The sequence below is a fragment of the Portunus trituberculatus genome, unplaced genomic scaffold, assembly GCF_017591435.1.
Source record: "Portunus trituberculatus isolate SZX2019 unplaced genomic scaffold, ASM1759143v1 PGA_scaffold_221__1_contigs__length_155387, whole genome shotgun sequence".
Taxonomy (NCBI): domain Eukaryota; kingdom Metazoa; phylum Arthropoda; class Malacostraca; order Decapoda; family Portunidae; genus Portunus; species Portunus trituberculatus.
In genome coordinates this window covers 99,473-112,500 of record NW_025541389.1, presented here as the reverse complement: position 1 = coordinate 112,500, position 13,028 = coordinate 99,473, and the positions used below count along the sequence as shown (strand labels likewise).

The 13,028-nt window shown below is 44.1% G+C and overlaps 1 protein-coding gene across 1 annotated transcript in view; it reads right to left on the bottom strand.

Moving 5' to 3' along the window:
- LOC123500402 overlaps positions 1-10,449 on the bottom strand; it is a gene marked incomplete at its 3' end in the record, with an annotated part of 41,324 nt that extends 30,875 nt beyond the window's left edge. The window contains exons 1-5 of the mRNA XM_045249123.1: positions 10,425-10,449; positions 9,927-10,106; positions 8,097-8,313; positions 6,895-6,998; positions 6,547-6,576 (exon numbers count right to left, since the gene is read on the bottom strand). Of these exons, the coding sequence (XP_045105058.1) occupies positions 6,547-6,576; positions 6,895-6,998; positions 8,097-8,313; positions 9,927-10,106; positions 10,425-10,449 (556 nt within the window). The remainder of the gene's footprint in view (positions 1-6,546; positions 6,577-6,894; positions 6,999-8,096; positions 8,314-9,926; positions 10,107-10,424) is intronic.
- Positions 10,450-13,028: the final 2,579 nt, after the last annotated feature.

Sequence of the window (13,028 nt, the reverse complement as noted above, 5' to 3'; positions counted from 1 at the left end):
GAATGGAGTTTTAGGTTTCAAGAGTCCTGAAGTAATATTAAAATTATACTTGGCGCTGGTCAGGCCACATCTTAACTATGCGGTACAATTTTGGTCCCCACATTACAGGAAGGACATAGCTCAATTGGAGTCAGTGCAAAGGAGGATGACCAAAAGGATACATGGAATGAGAGATATACCTTATGAAGAGAGACTGGGAAAAAAAAAATAGACTGCATTCCTTAGAGAGACGTATTTAGTCTGCATTTCTTAGAGAGACGTAGGTTGAGTGGAGACTTGATAGAAGTATTTAAGTGGTATAAGGGTTTTAACAAAGGTGGCATGAATGTAGTTCTTAGGATCAGTAGCGGGGACAGAACCAAAAATAATGGGTTTAAACTTGAAAAATTCAGGTTTAGGAAGGAAATTGGAAGGAACTGGTTTTCAAACAGAGTGGTTGATGAGTGGAACAATCTCAATGGGCAGGTAGTCAGAGCTGAGTCAATAGGGAGCTTTAAAAGAAGGTTAGATAAATTCATGGATGGGGAAGACAGATGGAATTAGGTAGATCAAGCATACTGGAACTGCCTCGTATAGGCCTGGCGGCCTCTTGCAGCTTCCCTCCTTTCTTATGTTCTTATGTTCTTAAATGCCTTCGATAAATCAATAAAGATGCCAATACTTTTCCTCCAAACGTATACAAACGTATACAGTTCAAAAACTGTTGACTGCTGAAACTATGTTATTGTTTAACTAGGAAGTTGTTGTATATATATATATATATATATATATATATATATATATATATATATATATATATATATATATATATATATATATATATATATATATTTATTTATTTATTAAAAAAACAAAAACATTAACTGAGAACGTTTATTTCTTTATATATTTTATTAAATGCTGGGATACTGGACATTGGGCGGTAGTTGTTTATCTTCATTTTGTCACCCATCTTAAATAATATCATCACCCAAGCGCATCGGTGGCGTAAAAAAAACCTAGAACCTGGGTATCATGATTACATGTAGGTAATTTTAAACCACTCAACAAATGGCAGAGCTTCTAACCGGTATGTGGTGGGATTCGAATCTATGCGTGGACATCTGCCCGATCCCAGGCTCACCACCTTATCCACTGCTCCGCCACCTCCCTAACTAACGTTGTGTCGACTCCGAGCACAAAGGATGTCTCATGAGCCTTCCCCACGATAAATATTCACGTTTTGGTTTGACCCCCTGGTGTTTCCCCTTCCTTCCCTCACTTTGGTCCCCCCCACATGGGAACCGCCTTGTCGTGGTGTGGGGGCTTGCGTGCCCCTGTGACCTGGCGAGCTAGGCTAGAGGGGGCTTAGGCCCCTGCTCTGCCTTTTCGAGGGGGAGAGGGCTACACATGCTAGTTAGGTCGCCAGTGAGGGGCCAGACTAAATGGTTCCTACGTAGGCTGCCAGTGGACCAGCAGAGCTACCCGCTGGAGGGATCGCCCAATAGCGGCCGTCCTGTGCTGGATGGTTGGGTGTCCAGGCTGGGATGCTTTTGGAGGGTGGGTGGGGTCTTAGCTCTGTCGTGGACAAACTTTCTGCATCATGTGGGGCCTTTTTTTAAAACGATTGGTCCACATGGGGACGAGGTACCCCGTCCACGGCAGCCAGCCCTCGCTCCCATTGTCGTCCCAGTAGGTGGTTTCCCTTGCCCCTGGAGCTAATATTTTGTGTTACTGTTTTTTTTATATATGAAAACACAAAAAACATTCAGTTTCTCATGAGGTGGCTGACCTGGCCCACGAGACGTCATCTTCAGGTCTGAGTAGGAAGAAGGATTCCTCTCCACAAGGGTCTCCCACAGCAGTCTCCTGTTCTGGGAGTTCTTCTGAGGGACGCATTTCTGCGGCATATGACTCTCTTTTGATGGTAAATATTAATCCATAATTTTCCTATCACGCCTTGCACTCACTTCTCAAGGTGTATGGCACGGTTCTTCGCATTCGACTTGTTTATGATAAAGACTTTCCATCTGTCATGTGATGAAGCCCGCCTGGCTTATGAACATGTAACATCTCTGCCCCTTGCCTGCTCTGGCTATAAAACTGAATTCCTCCATTCACGTAATATTTCAGAGAGTGACATGGATTACATCCCAAATTTAAAAGCTACTTAGAGAATTCAGTTCCAGAAGTTCGCCACATCCCGCCTCCACGTTGGTTTGTGTACTGTAGAAATGGGCGTGGGAATTTCATCCATGCCTCCCAGTACCTGTCCAAAGAGATCGGCACGATTCTGAGGGAAACCTCAAGAAGTATGGTAAGGGGGTGCTAGTGGGAGCTAAAGATGTCACGCAGGCAAGGATGTTGCTACATCTACCATGTCCTTCTAACAACATGTTTGAGACTATTAAGGCACATCCCACCTTTAATTACAGTAAAGGTTGTGTGTACAGTCAGGATCTTTACGAATTTCCTGAAGAGGAAACACTAGGTATGTGTCCTAACTCGGTCCTTTCAACCTTAGGGTTAAGCGCTTTGTTACTCGCCCTCTTCAGTGTTTTTTTATTGCTATGGGTACGGTCACGGCGAAAGCTCCTGTCAGGAAGCTTCTCGATGTGGTAATTGCTCTGCACTAAATACACATTCTGAGGAGCATTGCATTGCTGATGCTTACTGTTTCCATTGCCGTGATGCTCACCAGGTACGTTCCAGGCAATGCCCAAGGTATCTCCTGGAGCAGGACATTTTACAGCTTGCTAATGTTCAGTTTATCAATCTCGGTAGAGCCCGCCGCGAATTTCTGTACCGCCAGAAGACGGTACTGGTGCGACTTCCTATGCTTCATTGGCCGCTCGCTCTTCAGCTGAGTCTGCCGGTCCGAAGACAACTCCTCCTGCTACCTCTCGCTGTGTTGGGGCGGGTGGTCCTGTTCATCTGACTAATAGGTTTGCCCATTTGTCCGACGACTCAGTTGAGTCATCTGTAAGAAGTGACAGGAATAATCCGGATATGATTAAGGTAACCCATGTAATGGATGTCCATTTGCTTCCTGCATCGCCTAAGCCTTTGTAGGGACTGACCGTGGTTCTGCGGGATTGATAGATTTAGCTCAGCATAAAAAATCTAAGGTTTCTCCAGGTGTACATGATCGTGAGTCTCCCAAGGACCGCTCTGCAATGGTAGCTTCAGTAGTTTCTGCCTTCTGTGACGCCCTCCGTCTCAGATCGGGCTTCTTATGATGAGGACGGTCTTAGCATGGAGACGTCCGATGACCGGTCCTCCGATGACCGGTAGGAGTGATGATGGCTCGCATCACTCACCGGAAGGACGAAAGGCAGCGGTCCAACGACCTGGCATATCACAACTCCCGGTGTCTTCTCGTCGGTTGATTATTTCTAGTCAGGTGAGTCACAGACAGACCCTTCAAAAGGCTCGGCCGTCCACTGCACCTAAATAGTCATCTTCAAGCTTCTACAGTGGAACTGTAGAGGCGCCTCGTGGGGGGAACTCCGAGCTTTATTGTCGGAATTTTCTCTAGCTTGTGTAGCTCTAAAAGAGAATATGCTAGGTGATAGTACTTATTCTAGTCCTCCTGGCTATCGTGCCTTTTTTATCACTCCTTTCCCTGACCAGGGCCACCACGGTGGCACAGCTATTCTTATCCGCCAAGACATACCTGTTGTCCCCTTGTAACTCAACTCTCCCCTTCAGGAGGTTGCTGTTAAAGTTTTTTTATGGGACGATCTTACATTATTTGCAGTTTGTATCCCCCTCCTCGCCTTCCTGCCTCCAGGGGTGAGTTTGACGTCCTGGTGCGTCAGGTGACTCCACCTTTCCTCTTGTTGGGAAATTTTAACGGCCGTCACCCATTGTGGGATGAAGGTGCTAGTAATCCTCATGGGGTTGTAATTAGTTCTTTTATTGGGGATGAGGGATTGAAGATTTTAAATTTTGGGGATGTTAATTTCCACAGTCCCACTGGGACTTTTACAACTATCGATCTTTCTCTGTGTACATATAATTCCTTCTTTGATTTTATTTCGCGGGTCCTACCGGATTTACACGGTAGTGACCACTTTCCGATTTTATTTCAATCTCTGAACTCGGAGCCACAGTCCCGCTCCCCACGCTGGGTTTTAGACAAGGCAGATTGGCCTCGATCCATAGACCTTAGCTATTTTATCCGTCCACTGGCTGACTTTTCTACTTGTGCTGAGGCTGCTGATTATTTTACCGATTTTTTATATTCATTAGCGCTTTAGACAATCCCTAGGACGTCCGGTCGCTTTACTAAGCGTCCCGTTCCTTGGTGGAACACCGCATGCACTAAAGCTCCGGCGACATCGTGGGGACCCGCAGTGCCTGGAAGCTTTTCGGCTTTGCCGAGCTCGGGCCCGTCTCGTTTTGAAACAGGCACAAAGAGCCTCTTGGAAAGCCTATGTCTTTAACAAAGTCCGCCGATTTGCTGGGAAGTATTCTGTTCATTCCCCACCAGTTTTGTTGTCTTCTGGGCGAACGGTAGCAGACCCTACGACTATCGCCGACCTCTTCGAGGAGCACTTTGCCAGTGTTTCCCGGAGGCATCCTGCAGCCCCGGGCGCACGTCACCGCCAGAGAATGGAATCTCTCAGCATAAATTTTTCTTCCACAGGAGGGGAGTCTTATAAAATCCCCTTCTCTGCCTCCGAGTTGCGAACTGCTTTGTCCCAGTGTCATGACTCTTCTCCTGGCCTCTTGGGGTGCGGACAGGGACACTACTGCTTCTTCACAGAACACTTATACTTCCCAAGCTGGAATACGGCTGTGAGATCTACTCATCCGCAACGGATGCACGGCTACGCACGCTTGACTCCGTGCATCATGCTGGGGTCCGCTTGGCTACGGGTGCATTTCTGACATCTTCAATACCTAGCCTACTAGTGGATGCTGGTTTCTGGCCGATCGACCTCCGGCGCCAGAGTTTGATGCTCAGGTGTTGGTTTCGCACCCACCGTCTTCCTCATTCTGTCCCCTGTCTGTCAATATTACGGGACTCGCGTTCGCAGGCGTATGTCACTCGACCTTGTCTCCCTAAACCTTTTGGCCTTCCAGTCGCAAATCTTATCTATCGACCCCACTCCTGTTTATTCTTTCTGGCTCCTACGAGTTGGTTATTGGCAGCTTCTTGTTGTGTCATTATGCCCTCCTACCATTGATATCAAGAATGATTTTCCACCAGCCCTGTCCCACTCACATTTTTTAGAATACTTTTTTACTCATTCTGATGATATTTTCGTTTTTAATGATGGTTACAAATCCGATGCAAGCGTTGGGTTTAGTGTGGTTTTCCCCTCTTTTTATCGGTCTGGCAGTCTTTAGTGGCATCCTTTTTTTACTGCGGAGCTGTCTGCCTTAGTCCTAGCTTTACAGAAAATGTTTACTCTCCTGGTTTCGTCTTTTACATTTTTTTGTGACTCGTAATGCTCTTACTGCTCTCTCTTCTTTTATTTCTCTTCACCCATTGGTTTTATCAGCCCTGGAGTGGCTCTACCTACTTACCAGAAGAGGATATCGTGTTGGGTTCTGTTGGGTCCCTGGTCACGTTGGTGTTCCAGGGAATAACACGCAGACCGCCTCGCTAAAGAGGCAGCAAGTCGCGCTCCATCTCCTTCCCCTGTTCCGTTTCGAGATGTATTTTATGTAATTCGTGTGGCGGTTGCAGCAATTTGGCAGAGGAGATGGCTAATGGGGGTCGCAACCTCATAAATGGGAGAGATCACTACTTCCTCACTCCCTCAGTGGACATACACCCATGTCCGGGATCGCCTTGCACAGACTTTATTGGCGCGATTTCGTATAGGTCACACGTACCTTACACAAAGGTATCTCCTGACCAGGGACCCTCAACCTTACTGTGATGACTGCTTGGTGCCGCTCACCGTGCGGCACCTGTTGGTAGAGTGCCCTAGTTTGATCGAGTTACGACACCGCTACTTCTATTATATCTCAAAGGTCCTTGGACCAGAGTGTCTGGCCCAGGGCCATGACGTTTTTTAGGTTTTTGGGGGAAGCTGGCCTTCTCCCAAAGCTTTAAATTTTATTTTTATTTTATTATATGTATTTTAATATTTTATTTAGTTTTATTGTCTTTTTAGTTTTTACCTACCGTATTGTTTTAACTGTTTTTAACTACTTTGATATTTTAGATTATTGAAGCGGCGCCAAATGACCTTAGTTGTTGTGGCGCCTTATTCAAAATCCATCCATCCCTCCCTTTTGTCGGGGGATTGCTAGAGAGTCGATAGATTTTGCTCAGTCTAAGCAATCTAAGGTTTCTCCCGGTGCACATGATTGTGAGTCCTCTAGGGACCGCTCTGCAATGGTACCTCCAGTAGTTTCTGTCCAGCTTTTTGTGACGCCCTCCGTCTCAGATCGGGCTTTTTGATATGAGGACGGTCTTAGCATGGAGACGTCCGATGATTTTGTCACAGCCGTCCCTCGTGGACCCGCTGTGTCAAAAAGTGGAGTCCAGCTTGACCCTCGTCCTCCGAGGACCAGTGTAACCGCCATAGGATAGGTAGGACTGACCCTCGTCCTCCGAGGACCAGTGTAACCGCCCTAGGATAGGTAGGACCCATTGTACATAAGTATATAGGAATCTGATGTAATTTCTCGTAATGTGGTGCAACATGTAGAACTGCTGACCTCGTCTTTTCCTTTCAACAGGGGTTGCAGAGTTTCTCTATTTCATATAACTAACTTGGGGTTCGTTGCATTCATGATTGTCTCAGATAACTAATCCAAATTAATGTAGTCTCTATGGGTAGGATGCTTTTAGTATAGGTATCACTACCAGCGAGAAATAAATGTAATGCACGACACGCTACACCTCAGTGGAAAATTCCCCGTCACATGACAGACGCCCTGTGTCAGCACCTTGGAGGCTGGGCGGCGGTGGGCGCGGGCAGCCGCGCAGAAGGAAGATCGCCGGCGACTGGGAAGTGCGGGTGTGTGTCAAGTAAGTGTGCCTCTGAACTGTGCTGCGGGAACTTAGTGACTCTGTGTACTCAGTGACATTACAAACACTTTCCCGAGTTTAAAACACGTTTGCCGTAAGTTCGTGTACGTGGCGTGGGGACAGCACCTATAAATTTGTACATAATATAGTAACTTTTATAAATTGAGTTTTCCTTGTACACCTGGGTTGATAAGAAACTCTAGAAATACCAGTGAAACCGCTCGGCTGGAAAGTAAATCAAAACAATAAACTTGATGTAGGCCTACAGAATCTACAGTGGGCCTGCTAATCAAACAAGGTTAAGCTTCATACAACCGAAACGCTTAACAAATGGTGTTACAGCTTTGGGATGACCCACTGAGGAACATTAAAATAACCCAGGAAACTCAGTAATTACAGAAACGCGTGATTGTGAGACAAAACGAAACGTTGTGAACTTGCCTTCTGAACGAATTCATACGGGAAACCGAGGAGTGAGAGGGTAGTGGAGAGCGGACAGTGAGAAGAAACGCTGACTCCACCTGCTGACTCGCGCTGTGTGGTTGGTAGCTGCCACAACAAGTACTCTCCCCCTTCTTTTTCGCTCTTAACCCTTTACTACCTGAATTATTTTTCAGCTCTTAGAAAAAAAATTTTCATATCATCCTTCTCTTAAAAACAAAATAAACATATAGGCACGTTTTTTTTCATTCATATTGGTCAATTATAAGGACAATCCATAAAGAAGACAGAAATGCTCATTCAGGCTTATGGCAAATTCGTTGTCTAAATAGTATTACATATACTCGTAAGTTTAGGATTTCTTATATTATTAAGCCTTATATGAAAGAAAACGATTATGCGAATGACCTCTAATGTTTGTACTGAACATTAGTGTTCTAATATCACATCTCTGAATAATAATAAAAAAAAAAATCCATAAATTGACTTTTTTTTGGGGGGGGTGATACAATCCTTGTGCCACTTCATTTTGTGTGGAAATCATAGAAGCAGTTCCTTCTTGCATAACAATATAGGTGAATTTTGCATTTCATACAGTACATATGTACTTTTTCCTTACAGCCTAGCAACTTGCATGTGCCCCTTTTTGCATTGAAAGCAGGGAAATGTTCCACATTGCCTTGCCGTATGTCTTTTTTCTGGAATTTTCTTGGTGGCTCTCCCAGTTTTCCTCTTCTGAGCAAAGGCACTGTCTACAGCATTTGAAGGTCTTCCTCTTTTTCTTGTCACATCTTTTCCACCATACATCAGAGACTTTGATAGTCTTAGCTTGAACTCACAGAGACTATTCTGCTTACGAGATGGGACTCCCACATTAGTTGCTGTGATCGCCTGTACTGTAACCAACGGTTTACGACAGTCATGAAAAATAAGTGAAATACAAGCTTCTGATAGTATTTCTTCACTTTGAAGGTCATTCTATAGTAAGCAAGCAATTGATCACACAAATCAACACCTCCCATATGTTTGTTATAATCTGCTACAATATTGGGCCTGGGGATTTCAATTCTCTCTTTAGTTTTCTTGTCGTACCTCGAACATTTCTCTGTTGGCCATGATGTTGTAAATGATGATACAAGACACACTGAATTAGTATCCATTCACTTAACAGCTGACATTTTAGTGTCCCCAATTTTAGTTTCCCATTCATCATGACCACCTCTACCTTGAGTTTCGAGTTGTTTGTCTGTCTGATCATTACAATTGAAGCAGTCTACTTTGTCTGTTTGTATTATCTATCTATATACCTATAATTAGTATATATGTCTGCCGATTTCTATATATATACGATTGAAGCAGTCTACTTTGTTTGTTTGTATTTATCTATCTATATACCTATAATTAGTATATATGTCTGCCGATTATATATATATATATATATATATATATATATATATATATATATATATATATATATATATATATAGTTATTTTTTATGCCTACATATATATCTACCTAAATATGCATACAAACTCACATACGTGACTATCCATATACTTTTGCATGTTTTTTTTTTTCTAGCCTAATGTAAGAACAAATAAAATAACAAACCTGAGACAAAAAAAAAAAAATTGCATATCTAACATATCATCTAGTGTGGAGAACATACGCTTCATCCACTTCATGACACTCATCCCCGCTAACTTCGGCATCACTGGTAGCCAACAAAGTTTCCACCAGCCGTTCAGTACGGCTTGAAGTTTTATTTTGTCCGTAGAATGCAGTAATACTGCAACAACCAGAGGATCTTGTAAGATTAATTACTTATCATTCCTTGTTTTTAATGACATATCTATGGTGTTATAGTGTAAATCAAACCAAGTTTAATATATTACAAAACTGTCTGCATATCACTGCAAACATATATCAATAGTATAACGAAGACGAAAATATTGCCAATTTACATAATAGTATTCATTTGCTTGATAAGACAAAAATGTTACCTTTAAACAAGCCACTACAAATATTTGGCAACGGTTGATATTAGGATTTTTAGGATGTAAATATGATCTTTAGGTGTGCCTTTATCACAGGAAATTTTGTCATAATTGTACATTATCTGGGGATACATCCATGCTGCAGTGAAGGTAGGTGCTTTGCGCAGCCTCCGGCATGCGTTCACCTTCTATCAGTGTCGCGGTTCCACTAAGAAGCGGCAACTATTCGACTGTAAGCAAAGGTGCCGTTCGAAAGCTAAAAAGCGAGTGAACTCTAACACTTGATATCCGTAGAGTAAAGACCATGTATTCTAAAGAGGACATATTTGTCCTCTTCGGCAGTAACGCGCGGCTTTACTGCGACGCACACACTCACACTCTCGAGAGTTACGCACTTACTTCTCGACACAATTGTCGCCTGGCGGCTAAAGAACAAATAACTCAGCCTGTGTCTTCTTAACACTTCGACTGTTATTGGAGGTCGTGGTACGTCTTCAAACGCTGACGGTACACTGGGCGTGGTACGTCGAGGTGGGCGTGGCTGGCTTCTCATGAACTGAGCTGCCTGGGAGGAAAACTCCTTTAACCTCGGGGCGTCCACGGGACCGGGCACCTTTCATCCCCAGCCTACTCAGCCTCTCAAGGTCTTCCGAGTGGCGAGGGATAACGCAGAAGATGTAACCAACTGCGGCTGCCGAAGCAATACTATAGGTATTAGGTGAGAAAATAACAAATAAACAAACTCAAATAAATAAATAATTAATTAACTTAACTAATTAAATAAATAAATAAAGTTAACTTTGCTGTGCGAGGAATTAGACACACTGAGTGCTGGGAAACGTGCGGAAACTGAAAAACCGAAATCTGAGGAAATTGGAGATCAGTTTGAGGATACTACAAGTAGTGACACTGATGAGGACTCTCGTGCTTTGAAAAGTGGTAACACGAACCGTAGAGTTGCTCCTTCCTCTGTTAACACTGACGTAACTCAGTCTTTAGAAAATCCTACCAGCATGACTCATAACCCCGCACATGTTTAACTCCGTAACTAAGGTTTTGCCTGTTGTAGCTGAGGTGCGAGCATTCTCTGAAAAAGATCCTGAATATTCAGCCCGTGAATACATTAGTCACTGCGAAAATGTAATGAGGCACGCGTTTTAATGACGGAGGAAGTAGACAACATTTCCTTTTTGCGGTCGCGTTTACAGCCAAGATCGCAAGCTGCTCTGATGATGCAAGCAAGCGCGTTCACAGATCCTTCAGAAAACGGGGACTATGAACAGTTTAAAACTAACTTCCTGGAAACCTTTGGGAATAATCTAAAGCACGGTTTGGTGAAGGGCGTCAGTGATGTGGTGCAATCTATGCTGGAAACCTCTGCTTCTCTTAATATATGGCAGGCACAAACAGCAGGAAACCGCATCGCCACTGCTTTCACCCAATACCTACAGGATAATAGTTGGATGAAGGGAGACTCCATGTCTGCAAAAGATGTCCATAAATTTCTGGAGTTCTTGGTGTTTATGCACTCTATAAGGGAGAACTGTAGGATGTGTGCTTTGTCTCTAGATTATAAACCTACGGAAACTTTGCATACATTTGCACTGAACCTAAAAACCAAAGTTGCAGAAAGGGGTGGTAACGCTCATTGTGCTGCCTCTACAGTGGCGGATCGCTTGGCTGTTTTAACCCAGGGTGCTCAAACAGCACCGGAGGAACATCCTTCTACTTCGTACGCGGCGATGACAGCGGCAGGCGAGCCAAAATTTACCTGCCACTACTGCCAGCGTGAAGGGCACTCTGCGCTTAAATGCTTTAAAAGAAAGAAGGATAAGAAACAAGCTGTTGCCGCAGCGGAACACCAGAATCTCCAGCAACAGCCAGCACGCACTAAAGATGCCCCTGCATCGCGCCGGACGGCTAGTGCTGCTCAGAGTGAGATCAACAAAAACAAAAATGCTTATTGCTTGTTCCATGAGTGTCATGGACACTCAACGGAAGACTGCTTCACTTTAGTAAATATAAAGTCCAAGTGGAGGCAGAGTCGAGAGTCTAGGGGAACTCAGTAAGGGGAAGCCTCGCGCCCCGCAAAAAACAAACCAAGGTAGCTAAAAGTCAAAGAACTAACCAGGCTGCACATGCGACCGATGACAGTGATATTCACGCATCTTTAGTGGCCGCTTGCAGTCAGTCTACCATTATGGCCCGAGAAACAAAACTCGGGCCAGTACAGGCATCATTTGCCGTGGACACTGGCGCTTCTGTTAATGTGCTGTCCAAAAGGACTTATAGAGCACTGAAGTGTGTGTCCCATGGTGGGAGATATCGTTTTATGCCAAATGACCTTAACCTAAAGGGAGTTACTAGTGACCCACTAGATATTCTGAGTGTTGTTCGTCTCCCTGTAAACTTGGGTAAGGGTACTTCAACTATGCGTTTGGACTTTTACGTACCATCAAACTTCGGGTTGCCTTCAGATGGCCTTCTGGGTTTGATGTCTATAAGATCCAACCGTATGGTAATAATTCCTAACAGTAATGTCATCAAGTATCAAGGAAAGAGTTTTCAGGCAATGGGGACGCCCAGAAGCCTAGCTTCTTTATCCCGATACGAGAGAAAGGTACAAAATTTATTTCTGCCCAGTCAGTTTCTGTTGTTAGAGAGGTTCCCACAGATCAGGGTGAGAGAATGCTTAACGACTTTGGAGCTAAGCCGCGAGTTAAGGCTGCGGCCGAAAAAAAACAATAAACACAGGGAGGGGAGGGATAAAATAAGGCGCCGCAACATCAGCGGCCATTTGGCGCCGCTACGAAATGTTAAAAAGACATCGTAAAATAAAAAAAAGACTGTAAAAAAAAAGAAAGCAATTAAAAACTACAAAACTAAATACAAAGTAAGATTCTGAAATCAAAACTAACTAAAATAGAGTATACAATAAAAGTAATAAAATATTAAAATACATATAATATAATCAAACAAAATTCACAGCTTTGGGAGAAGGCCAGCTTCTCCCAAAAAACGAAAAACATCATGGCTCTGGGCCAGGCACTCTGATCCAAGGACCTTTGAGATATAATAGACACCGCTATCTCTATTGCGAAAGCGGTAGAGGTAGCAGTGTCTTAAGTCAGTCAAACTAGGGCACTCCACTAGGAGGTGCGGAACCGTTAGCGCCACCAGGCAGTCATCGCAGTAAGGTTGAGGGTCCCTGGTAAGGAGGTACCTTTGTGTAAGGTACATGTGACCTATACCAAGTCGCGCCAATAAAGTCTGTAAACGGCGATCCCGAACATAGATGTATGTCCACAGAGGGAGTGAGGAAGTAGTAATCTCTCCCATTTTCGATGTTGCGCCCCTCGATAGCCATCCCCTCTGCCAAATTGCTGCAACCGCCACACGAATTACATAAAATACATCTCGAAACGGAACAGGGGAAGGAGATGGAGCGCGATTTGCTGCCTCTTTAGCGAGGCGGTCTACTTGTTCATTCCCTGGAACACCAACGTGACCAGGGACCCAACAGAACCATACACGAAATCCTCTTCTGGTAAGTAGATATAGCCACTCTATAGTCACAAAAAATTGTAAAAGACGAAACAGGGAGAGTAAAAAT